Below are 24,665 nucleotides of genomic sequence, written 5' to 3' on the forward strand. Positions count from 1 at the left end.
TCATAAAGAGATCTGCGAGAAATACTGCATGTCAAAGCTACATTGCCCTTATGACTGGCATATTCCACTAACAAGCATTCATTTAGTTGCCATAGTGACCCTGTGCCATGTACTCATCCAGCCTTTCAAAGTATCCCATCTTTTAAAGGTCATATTGACAAATAAATAAGAACCTCTTACCGATCCAACTAATGGATATAGAAACCCAGCTCCAATGCTGGCTCTGATGTCACGGATGGGCAATACAAAGCCTTTTGGGGCACCTTTCAGCTCCGGGTTATGAGACAAGGAGAGATGCGTTTTGGCCATGCAGATTGGCAGATTGGAAAAGCCCTTCAGATAAAAGTATAGAATACAAGGTTAATTAATGCGTAAAAAAAAAAATGCTACATATCATCGTCAATCGGGTGACTGCGATTTTCTTGACTAATCATCACACATCTAGCACCAGATAAGTCTGATTAGCGCATAAAAAGACACACTTGAAAACTACAAGTCATCCTTGACCTCTACTTTCTGTCATTGGAGGGTTGAGGTTTTGGTAGAAGAATATACAGATTTCTTTTAGGCCCTATTCACACTTACCGGTACTATAAACGTGTAATTTTGCATGGGTTCCCACAGCGCATGAATGCTCTGCCATGCCCTTCAATTCTAATGGCCAAACGCACCAGTCACGTGTGCTAAATTGCAACACAACGCATGGTAACTTTCTGCCATGCGCTGTCATAAATGTAATTTATATATATACTAGGGTTGTCCCGATACCGATACTAGTTTCGGTATCGGGACTGATACCAAGCATTTGCCCGAGTACTTGTACTCGGGCAAATGCTCCCGATGCTTCACCCGATACCTGTACTGTCGGCGGTGATCAGTGCGTGGGGAAGTTACAAGCTGTCTTCACTCCATTCATTTTCAGCGCAGCTGATGCTGCTGAGAAAGGGACAGGGGAACATTTTCCCTAGTCCCTTTCCCTGTCTCAAAGGGAAGATGTCAGAGGTCTGTTAAGACCCCTGATATCTCACCAAAGCCCCCAACAGGGCTGAAAAAATAAATAAAAAAAATAAAGAATAAAAAAACAAAAAGAATAAAAAAAATGATTGGAGAAAATAAAAAAATTTAAGAAAAAAACACACTGACACGGTCCACCCCCCCTTTAAAAAAAGAAAGCATTATAAAAAAAAAAAGTAAAACAAACAAAAAAAAAAAAATGTAAAAAATTAAAAACAAATTGTTAAAGATAAAAAAAACAAAAACAAACATACTGACACATGTGCCGCCGTCCCATGAGATTAAAAAAAAGTATCGTGAGTACTTGAAAAAAAAGTATCGGTACTTGTACTCGGTCTTAAAAAAGTGGTATCGGGACAACCCTAATATATACATAAATAAAAAAAAGTGCCTGCACGTGTTGACAGCTCACTAAAATAAACAAGCTGCCAGGGCTGCCATTAGAAATCACGGGGGCCCGCACAGCCTGCCTGACAGAGCCCCCCCCCCAATGAAAATATCATTAAATCATTATTAGCGGACACAATCATATCATAACTTACAAAATTATAAATCTAAAAGATAAAACTGTATTGAGTTAATTAATACAGTTCTGTGTGTAACTGAGGTCTTGGGGGTCATTCAGATGGGTGATGTGGCCTGTACAGTGTGAACCAGATTTTTATTTATTATGTAGCTGGAGCTGTGTGTAGGCAGCCTATGTTACACTATGGAGATGCAGCAGTTGTATAAAAACAGCCACAGGTCCTAATCTGACAGGCAGGTGTATAGTCCCTGAACATTGACAGTGTGCATTTGGGGCCACTCACCAGCACTTACACACAATTAAAAAATGGTGTCCTGTGTGTATCTTCCTACAGCAGCTTTAAGGCAGCAAAAGGGAGAGGGGAGAAACCAGATTTCAGCTACTGCAGAGAGAGTCGCACAGTGCATAGTTCCTGTATTTGCCCACCTCCCCTCCCCACTACACTGATCACCCTCCCTGTCCTGCCTGGGCCCCATACAGTAGGACTGGTGGTAACCCCTTGTTGGTATTTTTGGAGCATCCCAGGTTTGAAGCAATGCCTGTGTAATCTTGAGATCTATGGACCTCAACTGGCATTAAAGTCGGACCAAAGCAATGCAGGGACTACTTTTAAGTCGCACAGATATGAATGGTACAAGTCGCACAAGTGTGAAAGGGGCCTGAGAGAAAGTCAGGTCATCATACGATTGTATTGTCTGAAATGGCTTTGTAAAGCTCAGGACTAGGCAGACAGAATTACAAATCCTTTGGCAGGAAAAACTTCAATAGCATACTGTACTTGCACTGTACCAGTGCTGCACTGTTACCACTGCTGGCGCTTCCCTCTTCACCCAATTTCCCTTCCATGTTCATGCTATCCAACCACTTGAATGGCCGGACCGCGATGATGTCACTTCCACGCATGGAAGTCATTACTCCAGCACGGCACCCTCAGCAATCACGGCATACTCAGTGTGCTGTGAATGCAGAGTTGATTGTGCATGCCTCACGAATGTCATCAGCCTGCGCCGGTGACAGTATTTACTAAGCACTGCAGATTTAGGCACTTTCCAAGGTACCTACAGGTAGGGTTATCATAAGCTTAATTGTAGGTCAAGGTTTAAAAAGAGAGTTAAACACTACTTTAACAACTTGGCGACTGTCCCACGTACATATACTGCGGGGGGGGGGGGGGGGGTATAGCGGCGGCTCTCCTGTATGAAATCACATACGTGATTTTGCTTTTCCGGGTCTGGGGCGCACCAATGGCGACCAGCCAATCAGCGGGTCCGGCAGACCCGATGTCTGCCAATCGTTCACTTAAAGAGGCAGAACAGCAGTCTGCAGATGTCCCCTGTGACAGCACATGAGGAAAGGAATGCCGATAACCAGCAAGTGTGTTTACATTGTGATCAGCTGTGATTGGACACAGCTGATCACATGGAAAGGGCTGCTGTGATTGGCTCTTTACCCCGATCTGTGATCAACTGTAGCCGAAAGACAGCAATCTCACAGCGCGCAGGATACGCGGAGGATGTGAACATACACCCTCCCAGAACTGGACGACTGTGATGTAACCGTCATTCGGCAATAGTGGGGTTGGCAAGTGGTTAATATACCCCAAAGAGTGCAACCATTTTCAGGGCACTCTTTATTCTTGTACAATTCAAAAGCCAGTCAAAATAAAGGTCAAGTAAACCCTAGCAATTAACTTCCCTTAGCTGCTACCTCTGTGGAGATGAAAACAGTGCGATGATTTGAGTAGTTTACAAAAAAAGACAACTGGGCAGGTCTGACACCACTGAGGCCACACAAATGTTGTGTGTTATCAGCCCACAACAGGATTTAGGAGATGAGTTCATTTCTGGAAGATCAGCAGGTATTTTTCTGTACTTGAAGGGGTTTTAAAGGGATAAAAATGGAGAAATGCGTGTGTATTGCTGAGATGTACTTCATGGGCCAGATCCACAGTGAGAGTACGCCGGCATATCTACTGATACTCCGGCGTACTTTCAAATTTCCTGCGTCGTATCTTTAGTTTGAATCCTCAAACCAAGATACGACGGCATCTGGCTTTGATCCGACAGGCGTACGGCTTCGTACGCCTTCGGATCGTAGATGCAATACTTTGGCGTCCGCTGGGTGGAGTTCCACGAACATACGCGCGGCCGTCGCATTCTCTTACGTCATCTCTAGTCAGCTTTTTCCGGCGTATAGTTAAAGCTGGTATTTTGCAGCGTATAGATAGACTTGCCATGTTAAGTATGGCCGTCGTTCCCGCGTCAAAATTTGAATTTTTTTTTTTTTTGCGTAAGTCGTCTGTGAATCTGGATGGACGTAAATCACGTCCAAGTTAAAAAAATTGCGTTGTTGCGACGTCATTTCGCGCAATGCACGGCGGGAAATTTCGAAACGGAGGATGCGCAGTTCATTCGGCGCGGGGACGCGCTTCATTTAAATGAAACACGTCCCCCTAATCGCCAATTTGAATTCCGCCGCCAGAAATACACTACGCCGCCGTAACTTACGGCGCAAAATCTTTGAGGATTTGAAAGAACGCCAGGTAAGGTACGGCGGCGTAGCGTATCTCTGATACGCTGCGCGGGTGCAGATCTATGTGGATCTGCCCCCATGTTTTTTCCTCTGGCTGAAAACCTATGATTCCATTTGTCAGGTTAAAGGCTCAGGCCCCATACACACGAGAGGATTTATCCGCCGATACAGTCCACCGGACCGTTTCCGCGGATAAGTCCTCTCGAGGATTGTTGAGGATTTTGATCCGATGGAGTGTACTCACCATCGGATCGAAATCCGCGCCGAAATCCCCTCGCGATGACGTGTCGCGCCGATGATGACGCGGCCACGTGCGCGACGCTGTCATATAATGAATTCCACGCATGCGTCGAATCATTACGAAGCATGCGGGGGATTGATTCGGACGGATTGATCCGGTGAATCTGTACAGACCAGCGGATCAATCCGTTGGGATGGATTCAAGCGGATAGATTTGAAAGCATGTCTTCAAATTTTTATCCGCTGGAAATCCATCCCAGGGGATAAAAATCCGAGGAAACAGATCCGCTGGAGTGTACACACCATAGGATCTATCCGCTGGAGCCGGTCCGCGGATCAATTCCAGCGGATGGATCCTCTCGTGTGTATGGGGCCTCAAACATATTAGGAAGTGCCAGTAGCAATTTAGAATTCTGGTGACCTAGATAGAATTTGTAATATATATTCATAGTTTTAGGAAAGCAACGTGTTCTTAAAAGAGATAAAATCAGAATACCAGTTTAAAGGTTTCTAACACAACAAAATAAAGTGCTTCCTAAATCTTAAGAAGTACCCCAGGCGGCACAAGTATTACTGGTGGAGAAACTGTTCTCTCTCTTACCTGTTTAGTGTATAGATCAGCCTTTTTCTGTGCCTCGGGAAGCAGTTCAATATCATCCGCACCATATATCTTCTGCGCAATTATCCTGATCTTATCAGCAATAGGAAGCTAGGAGGAAAAACACATTAACGTGACTCAACACTGTCTGATTCCCATTTAAAAAAAAAGTACCGAAAATTTCTAGTGGGTACATAGTAAGAGTTATCACTGCCGTGTTTTCATTAAAGAATAAGTGTGTTTTTAATGTACTTATCTCTTTTTTTAAGCAAAACACATAGCTAAACTACCATTTAGGTTTGTGTTCTTTGCTGTGCCTGGCTTCGCACAGCAGCTCCTCAATATCCCTTAGTGCACTTATCCTTTAAAAATTTTTTTTTTATGTGACTTTCAAATTTTTGCATACTTTCTTTTCCATGTTTTTATGGTTGTATTAAATAATGAGATCTATGGGTTAACCACTAGAGGGAGCTTTTATTTAACATACTCCTCCCAATTGTGTTTATTTATCACTGGTACTTATATAGCACCGACAATTTACGCAACGCTTTACATCAGTCCCTGCCCTCAAGTAGCTTACAATCTAAGGTCCCTAACTCACATTCATACATATACATACTAGGGCCAATTTAGAAAGGGGCCAATTAACCTACCAGCATGTCTTTGGAGTGTGGGAGGAAACCGGAGAACCCACAGGAAATCCATGCAGGCACAGGGAGAACATACAAACTCCAGGCAGATAGTGTTGTGGTTGGGATTCGACAACCTTAGTGCTGATAGGTGGAAGTAATAATCGCTTAGCCACTGTACTGCCACAAAGTGGACCTTCCATTAAAATTCCTACACCACTATACTTAAAGCAGCGCTCAACCCAAAAGGAGAAGCTCCGCTTGTTCCCCCCCCCCCCCCCTCCTCCACTGCTACATTTGGCACTTTTTGGGGGGAAGGCATGGCGATCTACACCAAGTCCGACCCCTCCTCTTTCCCCCGATGCCTTCTGAGACATGTGCGCGTCCCAGTAGATTCAGAAAATGAAGTGCGACTCACGCATGAGCAGTAGGAAACCAGCAGTGAAGGGTTTCCCTTACTTACAATGCCGGCACCTGCACATGAAGCCAATGGTTGAATCGGCTTGGGTTGCCGTGATCGCAGGATCCCTGGACAGGTAAGTGTCCTTATATTAAAGGTTAGCAGCTGACTTTTAATTATTATTTTTTTTTACCCCAGGCTGGAAGCAAGCGATTGAACCCTACAGCGGTTCCTAAAGCTGGGCTATAGGAAAAAAAAATGTTGCTAGAAAATGACCCCCAAACATTATATATATTTTTAAAGCAGAGGCCCTAGAGAATAAATTGGTGGGTTTTGCAACTTTTTTTGTGGGTTTTGCAACTTTTTTTGCACAACGTTTTTTCAAACGCAATTTTTTGAAATACGCTTTTATTTAACATTTTAATGCAAGAAACACAGTACATATTTTTTTTGTAAAATATAAAAGATGATGTTACACCGAGTAAATAGATAGCCAACACTTTAAAATTGCGCACGTCCACGCAACGGCGTGAAACAACGTATATTTTACTATACATGGGCGACGGCCTTTACAGTTTATCACTTTAGATTTACAGAGGAGGTCTAGTGCTAGAATTACTACCCATGATCTGACATTCAGGGCAATACCTCACATGTGTGGGACGATCGCTATTTGCATGTGTGCATGACCGGCGCACAAGTCTGCCTTTGAGCACAGGGCACTTTTTTATTTTTTTATTATTATTAATTTATTTATTTTTACACTGTTGATTTATAAAAATATTTTTACCACTTTTATTGCTGTCACAAGAAATGTAAACATCCCTTGTGACAGCAATAGGCAGTGACAGGTACTCTTTCTGGAAAAATTTGGGGTCAAAACCTTTATGACTTGGAGAGGATCTGCAAAGAGATGAGTGCAAACCTGGTGGCCAACTACAAGAAACGTCTGATGCATTTGTCAGTTAAAGTAATGCAGTAAGTAAAGTAAAATGGCCTGGTCATGGAGGGGGTAAATCTTCAGCTCAGCATCTATGGTGTCAGTTCACATTGACATTTTTTTCAAGGTGAACTAACACTTTACCTCTTCCTTTGGGATGAGAGGCAGCTACACCACTTATTTATTCTCTATATTATAAAATAAATGAACACTCGAAGAAAGCACGTGCTCTTCCCCTATGCTGGAAATAAAGCATATTAGCCTCACGGAGTCTCAGGAATATGAAATAACTGGAATGTTTTAGGTGGAATACTACGTGCAATCACAGGCAGACACAGAGACAATGGACAGTGCTTGATTCTTACCTCCAAATCATAAAGAACTTTAAACTGGCTGGGTGACAGGGATGCCGTCTGTACAGCCTTAGCCAGCTCCACTGCACCCTTGCCACCTTCTGCCCAGTGGGTGCACTTCACAGCATCGAACGCTCCAGCTTCCTTGGCAAGATGACAGAGCAGTTCCAGCTCAGCTGCTGTGTCTGTTCTGTGGGTAATTATAAGACAAGGCTTTAAATAATACAAGAAAATTATACACTTCATACTGTTGAAGAAGATTTAAAAAAAATAACTCCAGAAGTAAAATAAAAATGTTACAGTCTCAGTGGGAAGGTTTATATACACTTATCTTGCTCCTATTGGCTGTTGGGACTTATTCACACCAGCAGCTGTGCTGACTGCATGGCCATTCCTGTGTGCGAAGAGGACAGTCCGCCGAATTGCCAATCCTGACGCATCGCGTCACGTGTTCAATATTTTTTTAATTTAGGAAAACAGAGTGAACAATTCAATAAAGGCTCATTGGTGTAAATACACATTTGACAGATGCCCATCACCGGTGTTACCTATCAGCGCCGCCTACCAGTGCCCATCAGAGCCGTCTATCAATGCTGATGTGGGAATGCCTCCAACAGCGCTATTGTGTTCTGCTGTGATCGGTTAACAGAAAAAACATGATAGGCTGGTTGTACTGAAGTTGATCAATGGATCAAGTTCAGTACAATCAGCCTATCTAAAAACAGATCGAAATTCGCCCAGTGCTTGCTAAACTGGCCAAATTTACTACCCATCTATGGCTGGCTTAAAGTGGAGCTCCACCCTATTTTAACACTTGAGCTTAATTACATTGCAGCCTCGACTTCCCGTCTGTGTTAACTGTGGGTAGTCTGCGGGTATTGCATCATTTCCCTTACCCACACTGTCCCCTCATTGCTCCCAGGTGTCATTGCAGAGGCTTGCTGCAAGTTATCTGCTCTACGTCCCTGCTCGCCGTAAAGACTGAGCATGCGCGGGAACGATTTTAACACGGGAAGTGTTAAATAGGGTGGAGCTACGCTTTAAGGCTTTGGCATGACATCCCAGGATGGAGGTACTCAGTAACAGGGACAGCATATCATATGCTCAAGTTCATAGCCGTTATGTTAGCAGGTATGTCCACCATATATGCAGTTACACTATATTACTAAAGGTATTGGGACACCTACCTTTACACACACATGAACTTTAATGGCATCCCAGTCTTAGTCTGTAGGGTTCAATAGTCCGTAGGGTTCAATATTGAGTTGGCCCACCCTTTGCAGCTATAACAGCTTCAACTCTTCTGGGAAGGCTGTCCACAAGGTTTAGGAGTGTGTCTATGGGAATGTTTGACCATTCTTCCAGAAGCGCATTTGTGAGGCCAGGCACTGATGTGGACGAGAAGGCCTGGCTCTCAGGCTCCGCTCGAATTTATCCCAAAGGTCTTCTATCAGGTTGAGGTCAGGACTCTGTGCAGGCCAGTCAAGTTCCTTCACCCCAAACTTGCTCATCCACACTATAGTGCCAAAAGTTAAATTATTTGGTGGATTATGGTGTGGGGTTGTTTTTCAGGGGTTGGGCTTGGCCCCTTAGTTCCAGTAAAGGTATCAGCATACCAATACATTTTGGATAATTTCATGCTCCCAACTTTGGGAGTTTGGGGACGGCCCCTTCCTGTTCCAACATGACTGCGCACCAGTGCACAAAGCAAGGTCCATAAAGACATGGATGCGCGAGTTTGGGGTGGAGGAACTTGACTGGCCTGCACAGAGTCCGGACCTTAACCGATAGAACACCTTTGGGATGAATTTGAGCGGAGACTGCGAGCCAGGCCTTCTCATCCAACATCAGTGCCTGACCCACAAATGCGCTTCTGGAAGAATGGCCAAACATTCCCATAGACACACTCCTAAACCTTGTGGACAGCCTTCCCAGAAGAGTTGAAGTTGTTATAGCTGCAAAGGGTGAGCCAAGTGAATATTGAACCCTATGGACTAAGACTGGGATGTCATTAAAGTTCATGTGCGATATCTAGGTTGATAGTAGAAAATGCTGTGGAGACCATGCTTTTTCTGAGTGAGATATGTGGTATATGTTAATGGTACTTGACTCCATTGTACTTTTTATATGTGTATGTTCTATACATGCTCTGGAACATGTTTTGTATAATTTTACTTCTTTTTCTTTAATAAAAACTTTTTTGGAGATTAAAAAAAAAAAAAACAGCCCACTTCCTGTTTGTCTGGTAAAAAGCCTAAGCCTATGACATCATGCACAGCTCTCTGTCTCACTGTACTGAGAGTATGCCAGGAATCGAGGGGAGGGTGAGTCATAAGAGGGCCAATGAAAGCTGCAGGGCTGCAGAGTTGGAGGTGTGCCTCTGTGTAAATCCAGGAAGTGAACAGGCAGCAGCTTTAGCTTCCCACAGTTAAAATTGCTTAGTGGAGGCAGAATTCTGCAGCATATTTGGCAAGTACATAATCACAGCAGGGCTCAAAATTTCAAGTCCTGAGCTACTAGCCAGGCTTTAAGAGTTACTCGCCACCAGTTGCCCCACCTAATTCATACACTGCCCTGCACCTAATTGCACCTGTAAACACGCCCTCGTAGATTATCTCATAGAATGACACTGTTAAATGTTTTATGCAGAATCAGGTTACACAATTAAATATTACCAACAACAAATTTAACAAAATGGAACAGGGCACTGGGGGCAGACCAGAGGGACAGGGCACTGGGGTCAGACCAGAGGGACAGGGCACTAGAACTGGGTCTCTTCCCCATTCTCTTGCCGTCTCCTCTGCAACTCCCATCCATCCATCCTCTCTCTCTCTCCTATTCATCATCAGGAGCCTGTGTGTGCGGCTCCACGCTTGCATGTCCCCACTTCCCCCTTTTATTCAGGCTGGCAGAGAGGAGAGGAGCTGCAGCACAGCGGGAGGAAGTACAATCCAGCGCTGAGATCCACACAACTGCACAGCCATTGACACCATAGCACAGCGCACACTGACAGCGCACAGCACACATTGAGACCAGTCTGTTCACAGTGCTCAGGCTAAACTTACATAGAGCACAAGGAGAAGAAAACTGTACAAACTAGAAGGCTGCCGATCTCATGTCAGGGCAACTTTCAGTGAGCGCTGCACCGGAGTGGTAATTTTCGCAAATCCTCCACCTCCCTTATTACTTCCTGCTCCCTGCTCTCTGCTCTCCAGCTACATTGGTTGGGGGGAGGGGGGCAGGATCAGAGAGGTCATACTGTTAGGTCCCATGGCTTAATGAGGATTGTAAGGAGAGCACCTGTGTACTGCTCTGCCTGTGCGCGGCTCAACAGACTACTTTTCCCGAGCATGCACCTTTCCTCTTCGGCCGCCAATCTCATTGGGACTCTAAGTGTAGGCACAGATTGGAGGGAGATTGGTCATGCATCCCTGTCATCACTCGCCCCCAGCTTAAATCAACTCGCCAAATGCTAGTAGGCGAGTGGAAATTTTGAGGGCTGATCACAGTATATATAAAATATGCAAAGTGGTTGGAGGGAAGCTTCAGAATGGCAATGATGTTTTTATTACAAATGATGTGAGCAGACTGCAGTTCCTCTTTATGTTCTATTCACCACAATGGTGTCGAAATACAGTAATTTGCATTGCAACACGCTGTGATGAAAAAAAGTACAGCTTGCTGTACTTTGTTTCAGTGCACACCACAATGCTGTGATAATGTACTAAAAAAAGAGAAAACAAGTTTCGGATGCCTAATAAGCTCATTTCTCTATACGATAAACGCTATGCAGCTGGCATTGCATGTACATGGAAAAGAATGAAGAGGTGATCCTTCTTACTTGAAAACATTGACAGCAACCACCACAGGGACACCAAACATGACAGCGTTCTGGATTTGCTTAGTTAGGTTACTGCATCCCTTCTCCAGCAGCTCCAAATTCTGCAGACAGAAATGTGACAATATTATACATCACAAGCCTTCTCCGTGGACATTTCATAAAAAATTAAAATCGTCTGTGTAGCACTTTTTTCACAAAGCAAGCTTGTCAAAGAGGAATGACCATAAGCACCCAGCAGCAAAAACATTAACCACTTCCTGCCCACGATATAGCCAAAAGACGGTTACAGTGCATTCTTACTTTGCCAGGACGGCGTACATGGACATCCTCTCGTGATAGCGCCAATCACAGCAGTCTTTTACCACGTAATCAGCTGTCAGCCAATGGCAGCTGATCACAGGATGTAAACACAAGCTGTTTATCTGCCTTTTTCCCCCTCACACTGACAGCATGAGAACAGGAGAAAGCAGATAACTGGCTGATTACCAGTAGAGTCCCAACAGTGCTGCCAATCAGTGCCCATAGGCGCTGCCAATCAGTGCCCATCATCAGTGTCACCCTATTAGTGACTGCTCTCTCACTATAGAGCTATAAATAGGACTTTAAAGGGAAAAACACTAATACTTCTGTTAGCGTGCGCCAGTATTGTATTTACTGCTTATTAGTGCCGCCCATCAATGCCACCTCTCAGTACCCTTCACTGCCACCTATCAGAGCTCATCAGTGCCACCTACAGTGAGGGAATAAAGTATTTGATCCCCTGCTGAGTTTGTATGTTTGCCGACTGACAAAGAAATGATCAGTCTATAATTTTAATGGTAGGTTTATTTTAACACTGAGAGACAGAATAACAACAAAAATATCCAGAAAAGCAGATTTCAAAAAAGTTATAAATTGATTTGCATTTAAATGAGTGAAATAAGTAATTGACTTCTTTTCAAAACATGACTTCGTACTTGGTGGCAAAACCTTTGTTGGCAATCAGAGGTCAGACGTTTCTTGTAGTTGGTCACCAGGTTTGCACACATCTCAGGAGGGATTTTGTCCCACTCCTCTTTGCAGATCCTCTCCAAGAGCTGGATTCACGAAGATCGGCGCATTTTTACGGCGACGTAGCGTATCGTATTTACGCTACGCCGCCTTAAGCCAGAGAGGCAAGTGCTGTATTCACAAAGCACTTGCCTCCTAACTTACGGCGGCGTAGCGTAAATGGGGCCAGCGTAAGCGCGCCTAATTCAAATGAGGATGAGGGGGGCGTGTTTTATGTAAATGATTGGTGACCCGACGTGATTGACGTTTTTTACGAACGGCGCATGCGCCGTCCATGTACATATCCCAGTGTGCATTGCTCCAAAGTACGCCGCAAGGACGTATTGGTTTCGACGTGAATGTAAATTACGTCCAGCCCCATTCACGGACGACTTACGCAAACAACGTAAAATTTTCAAATTTCGACGCGGGATCGACGGCCATACTTACCATTGGCTACGCCACCTAGGGGGCAGCTTTATCCTTACGCCAGCGTACCTCTTACGGAAACGGCGTATCTTTACTGCGACGAGCAAGCGTACGTTCGTGAATCGGCGTATCTAGTCATTTACATATTCTACGCCGAAATCAACGGAAGCGCCACCTAGCGGCCAGCGGAAAAATTGCACCCTAAGATACGACGGCGCAGCCTCATCAGTGCCACCTATCAGTACAGCCTCATCAGCGCACATTGGTGAAGAAGAAAAGTTATAACAAACTATTAAAAAAAAAAAAAATCCAAAATTTTTGACTTTTTTTGTTTGTTTAGCAAAAATAAAAACCCCAAATGGTGATAAAATACCACCAAAAGAAAGTTCTTTGCGTGAAAAAAATTATAAAATGTTCATTTGGGTACAGTGTTGCATGACTGCGCAATTGTCATTCAAAGTGTGACAGCGATGAAAGCTGAAAATTGTCCTGGGCAGGAAGGGGGTGAACGTGCCCAGTAGGCAAATGGTAAAGGACATGAGTCATCCTGAAACAGAACCAGTCCCTAATGGGCTTTTGCAAATCAGAAAACTAAGACCCCTTTCACACCGGAGGCATTTTTCAGGCACTTGAGCGCTAAAAATAACACCCGTAAAAAGCCTCAGCTGCAATCCCAGTGTGAAAGCCTAAGTGCAAACCAATGTGAACCAGGGCTAACAGCAAAAATTAAATAAAAAATGTAAGTGATTTCGTCATCATATGTACCGAGAATTTTCATAGAAATGTCTGTATGGATTTCGTATTTTCCCGATGGTGACAACAGTGGACAATGCCTATGCAATATCTGCTTGTAGTCTCCTTTGGGAGATCATGTGACAGCATGATAATGCAAGTGACCAGCTGGGAGACAGAAGCAGATTGGTGACACTGTATAATGGAAAGTGCCAGAACAAGGACCTTATGAATGGTGGATGTACGGTAGTTACTATCGGCCGAGCCAATACTCGTTTTAAGCTAGACTTCTTGTTTGGAACCTCATACAGAGAAAAGAAGGAAGGGTTTTAACTTTTTTTTAATTTTTCCAAAAGTCTATTGATTTAGACTTTAAAATGGAGCACAAGAGGTACAGAACAAAAGGCACAAAGCAGGAGTTTGCACAACTAAGTTTTGGACACTTGCGTATGTGTGGGAAAAAGATGCCAAGTTTTCCAGGTGCTAGAAATCTTTAACACATTTTGAAAACTATAATTATGATAATTGAAACCCTTTTTATCTAAAATGCAGATTATTCTTCATCCGCAGCAAGAGAGGACAGCGAAGAAGAAATTACCAGCACAACTTTTTTTTGCACAAATAATATTTAACTAGTTTGTGTAGATGGTGTAGAGCAGTGGTCTCAAAGTACCGGCCCGCGGGCCGCAACCAGTTATAAATGGCCCTCAGGCAGGGTGGAAGTGAGGGGAGCAAAAAAAAAAAAAAATTTTTTTTTTTGAGCTGGTGCCATCTGGTGGTGAGCCGTTGGTATTACAAGTTATTACCACCAGATGTGAGCTGGCGCCATCTGGTGGTGGCCGTTGGTATTACAAGTTAAACAGCAATTCTAATGTCATTTTACACTATTTTCACTGCCATATTCTTCCCTCTAATTAGAACCCCCAAACATTATATATATTTTTTATCCTAACACCCTAGAGAATAAAATAGCGATCATTGCAATACTTTCTGTTACGCCGTATTTGCGCAGCGGTCTTACAAGCGCACTTTTTTGGGAAAAAATTACACTTTTTTTAATTAAAAAATAAGACAACAGTAAAGTTATCCCCATTTTTTTAATATTATGAAAGATAATGTTACGCCGAGTAAATTCATACCCAACATGTCACGCTTCAAAATTGTGTCCGCTTGTGGAATGCCGACAAACTTTTTTACCCTTTAAAATCTTCATAGGCGACGTTTAAAAAAATCTACAGGTTGCATGTTTTAAGTTACAGAGGAGCTAGAATTATTGCTCTCACTCTACCAATCGCGGCAATACCTCACATGGTTTGAACAACGTTTACATATGCGGGCGCTGCTCACGTATGTGTTCGCTTCTGCGCGCAAGCTCGTCGGGACGGGGTGCGTTTTCTGGCTCCTAACTTTTTTAGCTGGCTCCTAGATTCCAAGCAAATTTGTCAAACCCTGACTTACACCAGTGCTGGTGGTAATAATGCGCTCGCTGACACCAGTGCTGGTGGTAATAATGCGCTCGCTGACACCAGTGCTGGGGGTTAATAATGTGTTCGCTGACACCAGTACTGTTGTTTTTGAAGTTTGAAAGTTTGCATGCGGCCCCCCATGGCATATGAAAACTTGTCTTGTGGCCCTCAGGTAATTTGAGTTTGAGACCCCTGGTGTAGAGCAATGGTCTGCAATGCTTGCCTTTATCTGGCCACTTTTCCTCCCACTGACACAAGACGCTATTCCTCTCACCAACAATGAGGCTCCATTCCTTCCACTGATAAAAACAGAGGGGGCTAAAAACTACCACTGACATTACCGACAGGGCACTACTCTTCCCACTCACAGCAAAGATGGGGTACTATTCCTCCCACTGACACCAACAAAAGGGTACTTCTTCTCCAATTGGCACCAACAAAAGGGTACTACTCCTTCTATTGGCACCAAACAAAAGGGTACTACTCCTTCTATTGGCACCAAACAAAGGGGTACTACTTCTTCTATTGGCACCAAACAAAAGGGTACTACTCCTTCTATTGGCACCAACAAAAGGGTACTCCTCCTACTGGAACCAATGATGGGTCACTATTCCTTCCACTGACACCAACAATGGGGTACCACTCCTTCCACTGACACCAATGATGGGGTGCTGTTCCTCCCTCCCATACCAATCATGGGACACTATTCCTCCTACTTGACCACAGGTACATGCCGTCTATGAGATGTGAACCATCTCCATAGACAGCAATGGAAATTCTCCCCTCTAGCGGCACAAGCGTCCGGCGTCGGGCGTTTTGTCGCCTAGATGTGAATGGGCTCTTAGGCTTCACCTAGTGTGTGTTAACAACAGTAGGGGGGTGTGGCTGTAGGTCTGATGTCATCGATTGTGTCTCCCTATAAAGGGGATGACACGATCGATGCGCCGCCATAGTGAAGCACGGGGAAGCCGTGTTTACATACGGCTCTCCCCGTTCTTCAGCTCCGGGGAGCGATCGCGACGGAGCGGTTATAAACGAATAACCGTGCCGTCGTCCCGGATCGCTCCCCGAGGTAAGCTGCCCGCCGCACGCTGCGGGGGGGGGGGGGGGGGGTGGTCCCGATCGGGCCCCACGACCTGCGGAAAGGCAAGGACGTATATATATGCCCATCTGCCTGTCCATGCCATTTTGCGGACGTAAATAGTCGCGCGGCGGGCGTTAAGTGGTTAAAATGCAGCTGCTGTTTCTCCAGTGTGAAAGCCCAAGGGGCTTTCATACTGGAGCGGTGCGCTGGCAGGATGGAAAAATAAGTCCTGCTAGCCGCATCTTTGGAGCGGTGTGTATACCGCTCCTTCACCACTCCTGCCCATTTAAATCAATGGGACACCGTGGCTATACTGCAGAGGCGCATTGTGGGCGGTTTTAAACCTTTCACGGCCGCTAGTGGGGGGTAAAACCGCCCCGCTAGCGGCCAAATAGCGCCGTGAAATTAGCGGTAAAGCACCGCTAAAAATAGCAGCGCTTTACCGCCATCGTACCTCCCGCCCCAGTGTGATAGGGGCCTAAGTCTTACTCTACTTTTTCTCACCAAAAAAAAACAAAAAAACAATTCTTCCCTGGCTAGCAATATATGGCAAAGATTTGATCAAACTGCTATCACTTGCATTGTAATTCACACATGGATTCCTCTCATTTCCTACTACCTGGAAGGCATGAGGGTCTCCGTGGTATTTTCACATAATCAATCCTAGTGTTGTAATAAGAGACAACCCCTCTGGGAAGAGCAGAGAGTCAACAACATCAGTAGGAAATTACATATCTAGGAGATCTGTATGTCAATGGAGTATAAAACACAAGTGTCTCAACAAGTCATGTTTTACATTTTCTACCATAAAAACAAAAAAAACAGGTGGCTGTAGATCTACAAGGGTAACTTTAAGGCTGCATTCACACTATAACGCGGCATATTTTGCTGCGATTTGTAAACTTTTTTTTTACAAAACATTTTACATTGATGTCTATGCCGAACGCCGAAAGCCGCCTGAAAAAAAGATTCCGGGACTTGTTTTCAGGCGGCAGGCGTACGGCGTTCGGCGTGAGATGTGAACCATCTCATAGACATCAATGTAAATTCGCCCCTCCAGCGGCACGAGCGTCGCGCTTCAGGCGTACATACGCCTAGGTGTGAATGGGCTCTAATAAAAAATAAAAATTACAAAAAGCCAGTACCTAATAAAGTGGCCAGTGAGTGTAATAAAAAAAAAAAAAAAAATATATATATATATATATATATATATATATTTTTTTTTTTTTCTTTACAAAAGTGGACCTACCCTTCAAGAACCTTTGAAAAGCACTAGGGGCCAGATTCACAGTTATATGCGGCGGCGTAACGTATCGTCTTTACGTTACACCGCCGCAAGTTTTCAGCCTGATTCACCAAGCACTTGCGTGTAAACTTACGGCGGTGTAACGTAAAAGCAGTCCGGCGCAAGCCCGCCTAATTCAAATGGGGCGTGTACCATTTAAATTAGGCGTGTTCCCGCGCCGAATGTTCTGCGCATACTCCGTGTGAAAATTTCCCGACATGCTTTGCGCGAAATTACGGCGCCCAGACGTGTTTTTTGAACGGCGACGTGCGTAACGTAATTTCGTATTCCCGGACCTAAAAATATTTGAAATTGGACGCGGGAACGACGGCCATACTTTAACATGGCTGTTCTAAATGTAAGCCATGAAAAAGCAGGCCTAAGTTTGCGACGGGAAAAACCGACTAGCGACGACGTAACGAACGCGCGTACCTTCGTGGATCGCCGTAAAAGCTAATTTGCATACCCGACGCTGGAAAACGACGCAAACTCCACCCAGCGGCTGCCGGAAAATTACACCTATGATCCGAAGGCGTACGAAGCCGTACGCCTGTCGGATCTTAGCCAAAAGCCGTCGTATCTTTTTTGTGAATTACAAATAAAGATACGATGCAGCAAATTTGAAAGTACGCCGGAGTATCAGCAGATACTCCGGCGTACTTTTTCTGTGAATCTGGCCCTAGGTTTGTAAAACCTAAACCTCGGTAACACATCAAGGCCTATTATGGAATGATTAATCCTTCATTCACCCGCATGTAGCTGATTTGAATACAGCTCTTGTTTCAGGGCAAACATAACAGAACAGCTGGAAATCTTTTTAGTGCTGCACACAAGCAAATGACTAAAACCTTTGCGGATTTATTTATAGAGCAAAAAACATGTACTTATATTGCTCACCTCTTCAGTATACTCCTTTGGTAGAGGAACACCAGCGGTGACCTGAATGAAAGACACATTTAAATGTCAGTGTATTCATTTATCTGCCATCTGTTGCCTTCATGTAACAGCAATATGTATTCTATCCATTTTAGAACCTAGAATTTAGCAGGCTTAAAAAAAAACACACACAAAAAAAAACACCCAACTCGTATGAAATTGTATAAACTCTAAGGTGGGCTGAAGAAAGCCGCTTCTCTTTGGTACTATTTTAATTAATAACACACAGGAATCCCCATCTTCCATATCCCCTTTTTTAACTATACACTGAGTCCTTAGATACCCCATGGTTGTGGAGAAACTGGAGAGTGCAAAATCTGGTGCACCTCTACATAAAAAAACAATCAGTTTCCTGGTTTAATTGAACAAGCTAAAAGTGGTTGTAAACCTCAGACATGAAATATGAACAAAGCATATCCCCCTATAGTATGTACTTGTCTTAATTAGGAGTACTAAGTGCAATGTCTGCCTGCTGCTTCGTTCCTCTGCTATGTGCATGAATCACTTCTGACATGTTTTCATGACACCAAGAAAAAAGGTGACAGGGGAGGGATCTCCAGCTGATTGACAACCTCAGCTCTGTTCCTGTGTGCTGTGTGAAGGGGGGTGCGTCTCCTCCCTCCAATCAGCTGTCAGAGCTCTCCTCACTAAGTTCTGCAAGAGTATAAAGCCTCGTACACACCGAGCGTGTGTACGAGGCTTTCAGGTTTCTCGTGGTCAATCTGTCCAGAATCTCGACGAGATAAATAGAGATCCTGCTCTCTATTCTTTCATCGAGATTCTTGTCGGCCTGTTTCCCGACGAGAGTCTGTATACTTACCTGTCGCCGTGGAAACCCGCGCATGCTCAAAATGACTTTGACGCATGCGCGGTAGCTTCCACGGCATAGGTAGGGTGAAGCAAGATGGCGGCGACGGCATCGAATGTGACAAGCGCATGCTCGTCGTACGCGATGACGTCACCGCGCTCTTGCCTTTCAAAAGAACCGCGGTTCTTTTGAAACGAGTGTGTGTACACTCGGGCGGCAAGAGATTCTTGCCAAGAATCTCGTCAGGAAAAACAAAGTTTTTTTCCTGACGAGATTCTTGCCCGTGTGTATGAGGATTAACTTCAGCTTTCTGCTCACCTTTTTCTCACAGCTCAGACAAGTTTATACATTTTGGACTTGAACAGATGTAGAGAAGAGAAAGGAAGACTGTATCTTCTGTATATCACCTGAGGCCAGCCACTTCACTGGGTATATGTGAGGGTGTACAAACACTTTCAGTTAGAAGCCGATTGGCTATCATGCACAGCTGCACCAGATTTTGCGCTCTCTAGTTTTAGTAAATTAACCCCTTTATGGCCATTTTGCAGTACCAGATTTCATCAGCAGGAGGCCAATGTAGTTGTACCTGTTATCTAGAAAAAAGGGAACTGCAAAGAAAGAGTACCTCTCTTGGTTATTACATGGACAAGTATAACATTAAAATACAAAAGCTCAATGTGATGCAAAGAGATCTGTCTGTCAAACACTGATTCTGCTTTAACTACTTGCCGTCGCCGCACCGTCATAATACGTCCACAAGATGGCACTCCTGGGCGAGATCACGTATTATGACGTCCGGCGCGTGAACGGCGATGGGGCGCGCGCGCGCGCCCCACCGCCGTTCACGATGATCAGATTCGATGCAGAACTGATCAATCACCAGGTCCAGGCCAATAAAATCTGGCCTGGACCTGGTGATCGCTCCTACCAATGGTTGTCTTCCCCTGGCAATGTTTTGTAAACATTGGCAGGGGAAGTACTGCTCTCTCCCTCGTGTCGGTCTTTCCGTTCCAGACCGAGAGGGAGAGAGCATCTAACAGTGAGTTGCACAACACTACACTGACACCAGGTCACGTAGGCACACTTTTAACCCCCTGATCACCCCCCGATCACCCCCCAAATTAACCCATTCACTGCCTGTCACTGTGTCACCCAGTACAGCAATCAGATTTTTTTTTGATCGCTGTACTAGTGTCATTAGTGACAAAAATAAGTGTTAGGGTAATCAGTATTAGGCTCTAAATAGTCTAGGGACCCCCCCTAACCCCCCCCAATAAAGGTTTAACCCCATCATTACCCCCTGTCACCAGTGATCACAGTATAAGTGTCACCGGTGACGCAGTTTAGCTAGTTAATTTTTTATTGCATCAAGGCACCCGCCATATTTTTTGCAATAAAATTTTAACCCCCTGATCGCCCGGCGGGTGATCAAAGTTTGGTTTTAGCGCCAGATAGGGTCTGCGTCGCCCCAGGCAGCGGCCAATAGCGCTAACACCCACGCACGCACCATACGCATCCCTTTAGTGGTATAGTATCTGATCGGATCGATACTTGATCTGATCAGATCTATACTAGCGTCCCCTGCAGTTTAGGGTTCCCAAAAACGCATGGTTAGCGGGATCAGCCCAGATACCTGCTAGCACCTGCGTTTAGCCCCTTCGCCCAGTCCAGCCCACCGAAGTGCAGTATCGATCAATCGATCGATCACTGACACAAAACACAAAAACACATAACTGCAGCGTTCGCAGAGTCAGGCCTGATCTCTGCGATCGCTAACAGTTTTTTTGGTAGCGCTTGACTCAGTCGCTAACAGGTCAGGTGCTTTTTTGCCTGTGAATCTCACCACTGTACCCCTAAATTTAGAGCCCAAAATGGCAAATCGATGGTACAGTGATGAAGAGGCCTACTTGTTTATGAGCCTGACGGATAGTGATGAGGAGGTCACGCATCTGTCAAATTCTTGCTCAGAATACGATCCTGTAGACGACAGTGGCTCCCTGACAGATAGCTCTGACGACGGAGTGGTCCCTGCTAGGGTCAGGCGTACCAGACCCCGATCTTCTGCTGTCGCTGAGGTGCAAGAACCGCAGGGCTCTCGTATGGAGGAGAGAAGTACTAGCGCCGCTATTCCTTCTGGTGAACTGGCAAGCACCAGCGGCCTAGTACATCCTGGTCATATATCCAGCACTGCAGTAACACTTGGTGACGTGGCGAGTCACATAAGTGCAGTTCAAGCTGGAGAGGTGGCAAGCACGAGTAGTGTCCCGCTGCCACCAAGAAGAAGAAGACGACAAAGACAGGCCCGTCCCCATAGTGCCCTTCCTGCTGCATTCGCCAATCCTGATTGGGTACCCACCACTTCTGCAGCACCCGTACTTCCCCCATTCACTGGCCAACCCGGAATTCAGGTGAATACAGTTGATTTTACGTCACTGGATTTTTATTCGCTGTATTTCACGGAAGATCTCTATAGATCTATTGTGGACCAAAGCAATTTGTACGCTGGTCAATTCTTCGCCGCTAATCCCCAGCTGTCCCTTGCCAGAGATTGGAAGCCAATTACGGTTTCCGAATTTAAGATCTTTCTGGGCCTTTCCCTCATCATGGGCATTACTAAAAAGAGTGAGCTGCGGATGTATTGGTCCACGCACCCAGTTCACCATATGCCCATTTTCTCTGCCTCCATGACCAGGACACGATACGAGCAGATCTTGCGGTTCATGCATTTTAGTGACAATGAACTCTGTCGTCCTCGGGGAGACCCTGAATTCGATCGGCTCTACAAAATTCGGCCCCTCGTAAACCACTTCAACGAACGGTTTGCAGCCTTGTATAATCCCAATCAAGTTGTCTGCGTTGATGAGTCCCTGGTTAAGTTTTCTGGCCGCTTGTCATTCAAACAATACCTTCCCAGCAAGCGTGCCAGATACGGGGTCAAGTTGTATAAGCTCTGTGACAGGGCAACAGGCTATACATCTAGCTTTATGGTTTACGAGGGAAAAGACAGTCACGTAGAGCCGGAGAATTGCCCTGATTACATAGGGAGCGCTGGTAAGATAGTGTGGGAATTGGTGTCACCCTTATTCGGAAAGGGGTACCACTTGTACGTGGACAATTATTACACAAGCGTGCCACTTTTTAGTCACCTTTTTGATTATGGAATTGGCGCATGTGGCACCGTGCGACCTAATCGCCGGGGCATCCCCCAACGGCTTGTAGAATCCCGTCTTAGTCGGGGGGAGAGAGCCTGCTTACGGTGTAATAATTTGTTAGCAGTGAAGTGGAGGGATTCACGGAATGTTTTCGTTCTGTCCACGCTTCACGCAGACACGGCAGTCCAAATTCCTACGGCGACTGGTGTTGTGGAGAAACCCCTCTGTATCCACGAGTACAACCTTAACATGGGAGGGGTGGACCTCAATGACCAGTTGTTGGCGCCGTACCTAATTGCCCGGAGGTCCAAACGCTGGTACAAAAAAGTGTCAGTGTATTTGTTTCAATTGGCTTTGCTGAACGCTCATGTGCTATACAGAGCTTCAGGACGGACTGGATCCTTCCTAAAATTCCAGGAAGAGATCGTCGAAGCCCTTCTGTTTCCAGATGGTGCTGTGCCCCACCTTCCCAACGCAAATGCAGTGAGCCGGCTGTATGAGAGGCATTTTCCTTTTGTCCTCCCTGGTACCCCTACCCAAAGAGCCCGCCAAAAAAGATGTCGTGTCTGCAGCAAACTCGGATTTAGGCGTGACACCCGCTTTTATTGTCCCGACTGTCCTGACCAACCTGGTCTCTGCATTGGTGTATGTTTCAAACGCTACCACACACTAATTGAGTTTTAGCGTAGGGTACAGCACCACACAGTCCTAGGCACACCAACACAGGGTCTCGGAATATGTGATGGCCATCACATTTTGAGAGACCATAATCTGCAACGTTCAGTTTACAGTTTTCTTACAGTTTTTATAAAAGTGAAAAAAAGTGGAAAAAAAATTAAAAAAACTTACACAAAAACACAAAAAAAAATATAAAATAAAAAATCCAAAAATAGTTGTGGTTGTATTTTTCTCCTCTCTTTATTGTTCTCTTATGTTCACTCTCTACTGTCCACTCACTATTGTTCTATATCTATTCTCTCTATTTTTACAATGTTTTATTGTATTTGCTTTGCAGGTATGGTATGTTATACTGTAATGTTTGTTTTATTGTTAACCATCATTTGTTTAGCAGGTACGCCATTCAGTTGCATCGCGGATTTATTTAGCGTGACAGCAACAGCGTTTGCTCCCACGATTTATAAAGCTGTGACTCCAACGCTGTAGGAGGTGATTTCACCACCACGGTTAAAAAAAAAAGCATATATGCCAAAGCATGGGGGCAGCAGGGGCGGAGGAGCGATTTTGCTCCTAATGCCGCGTACATACGGTCGAAATTCCGACGGAGGCTTGCCCGTGGAAAAGTTCGACCGTGTGTATGCGGCATAACTTTTTATGCGGGAGGATGCCCCCATGCTTTGGCATGTATATTTTTTAGGCACAGGTTGCGTTAAAAAATGTTTTATTTTTTACTGTATTTATTTTTTTGGTATTTGCTTTGCAGGTATGGTATGGTAAGATCTTAATGTTAAAATGTAATGTTACTTTGTTATAATGTTAACCATCATTTGCTTAGCAGGTACGCCATTCAGTTGCAGCACGGATTTATTTAGCGTGACAGCAACAGCGTTTGCTCCCACGATACATAAAGCCGCGACTCCAACACTGTGGGAGGTGATTTCACCACCACAGTTAAAAAAAGAGCATATATGCCGAAGCATGGGGGCATTAGGGGCGGAGGAGCGATTTTGCTCCTAATGCCGCGTACATACGGTCGAAATTCCGTCGGAAGCTTGCCCGTGGAAAAGTCCGACCGTGTGTATGCGCCATAACTTTTTATGCGGCGTACATACGTGTGTGAGCGGCATAACTTTTTTGCGGGAGGATGCCCCATGCTTCGGCATATATAAATGGTGCATGTATGCCCATCATTAGAAGTGGGTGGATGAAGGGAGGTATTCTAATGGTGGGCATACCCACCGATCAATCTTTTTTTCGTTCAGCCAACAGGCTGCATGAAAAAAAAAAAAGATTACAATACATGTCCAACAAGAACCATCAACGTATGGTATGTTGCTGGACTTTGAATGGTTATACCAGAATGATGCCTGCGGGTTTAGGTATCATCTTGGTATCATTCTTTTCAGCCAGCGGTCGGCTTTCATGTAAAAGCAGTCCTAGCGGCTAATTAGCCTCTAAACTGCTTTTACAAGCAGTGGGAGGGTATGTCCCCTCCCCGGATATAAACTGCGCCATTGGGAAAGTGGGAAAACATTTTATCACACCGATCTTGGTGTGGTCAGATGCTTTAAGGGCAGAGGAGAGATCTAGGGTCTAATAGACCCCAATTTTTTCAAAAAAGAGTACCTGTCACTAACTATTGCTATCATAGGGGATATTTACATGCCCTAAGATGGCAATAAAAATTATAAAAATAATAAAAAAAAGTAAGGAACAGTTTAAAATAAAATTAAAAAAGCAAATTAAATAATAATAAAAAAAAAAAAAAAAAAAAAAAGCACCCCTGTCCCCCCCTGCTCTTGCGCAAAGGCGAACGCAAGCGTCGGTTTGGCGTCATATGTAAACAGCAATTGTACCATGCATGTGAGGTATCACCGCGAAGGTCAGATCGAGGGCAGTAATTTTAGCAGTAGACCTCCTCTGTAAATCTAATGTGGTAACCCGTAGAGGCTTTTAAAGGCTTTTAAAAATGTATGTAGTTTGTCGCCACTGC

The 24,665-nt window shown here is 44.8% G+C and overlaps 1 protein-coding gene across 1 annotated transcript in view; it reads right to left on the reverse strand.

Annotated features, from left to right (window-relative positions):
* Nucleotides 1–24,665, reverse strand: part of MTHFD1 (methylenetetrahydrofolate dehydrogenase, cyclohydrolase and formyltetrahydrofolate synthetase 1) — a 117,151-nt gene that overhangs the window by 9,919 nt on the left and 82,567 nt on the right. Inside the window, exons 22-26 of the mRNA XM_040332917.1 lie at nt 17,996–18,037; nt 11,074–11,174; nt 7,245–7,422; nt 4,914–5,021; nt 181–333 (exon numbers count right to left, since the gene is read on the reverse strand). Of these exons, the coding sequence (XP_040188851.1) occupies nt 181–333; nt 4,914–5,021; nt 7,245–7,422; nt 11,074–11,174; nt 17,996–18,037 (582 nt within the window). The remainder of the gene's footprint in view (nt 1–180; nt 334–4,913; nt 5,022–7,244; nt 7,423–11,073; nt 11,175–17,995; nt 18,038–24,665) is intronic.

Source organism: Rana temporaria, chromosome 13 (assembly GCF_905171775.1).
Source record: "Rana temporaria chromosome 13, aRanTem1.1, whole genome shotgun sequence".
Taxonomy (NCBI): domain Eukaryota; kingdom Metazoa; phylum Chordata; class Amphibia; order Anura; family Ranidae; genus Rana; species Rana temporaria.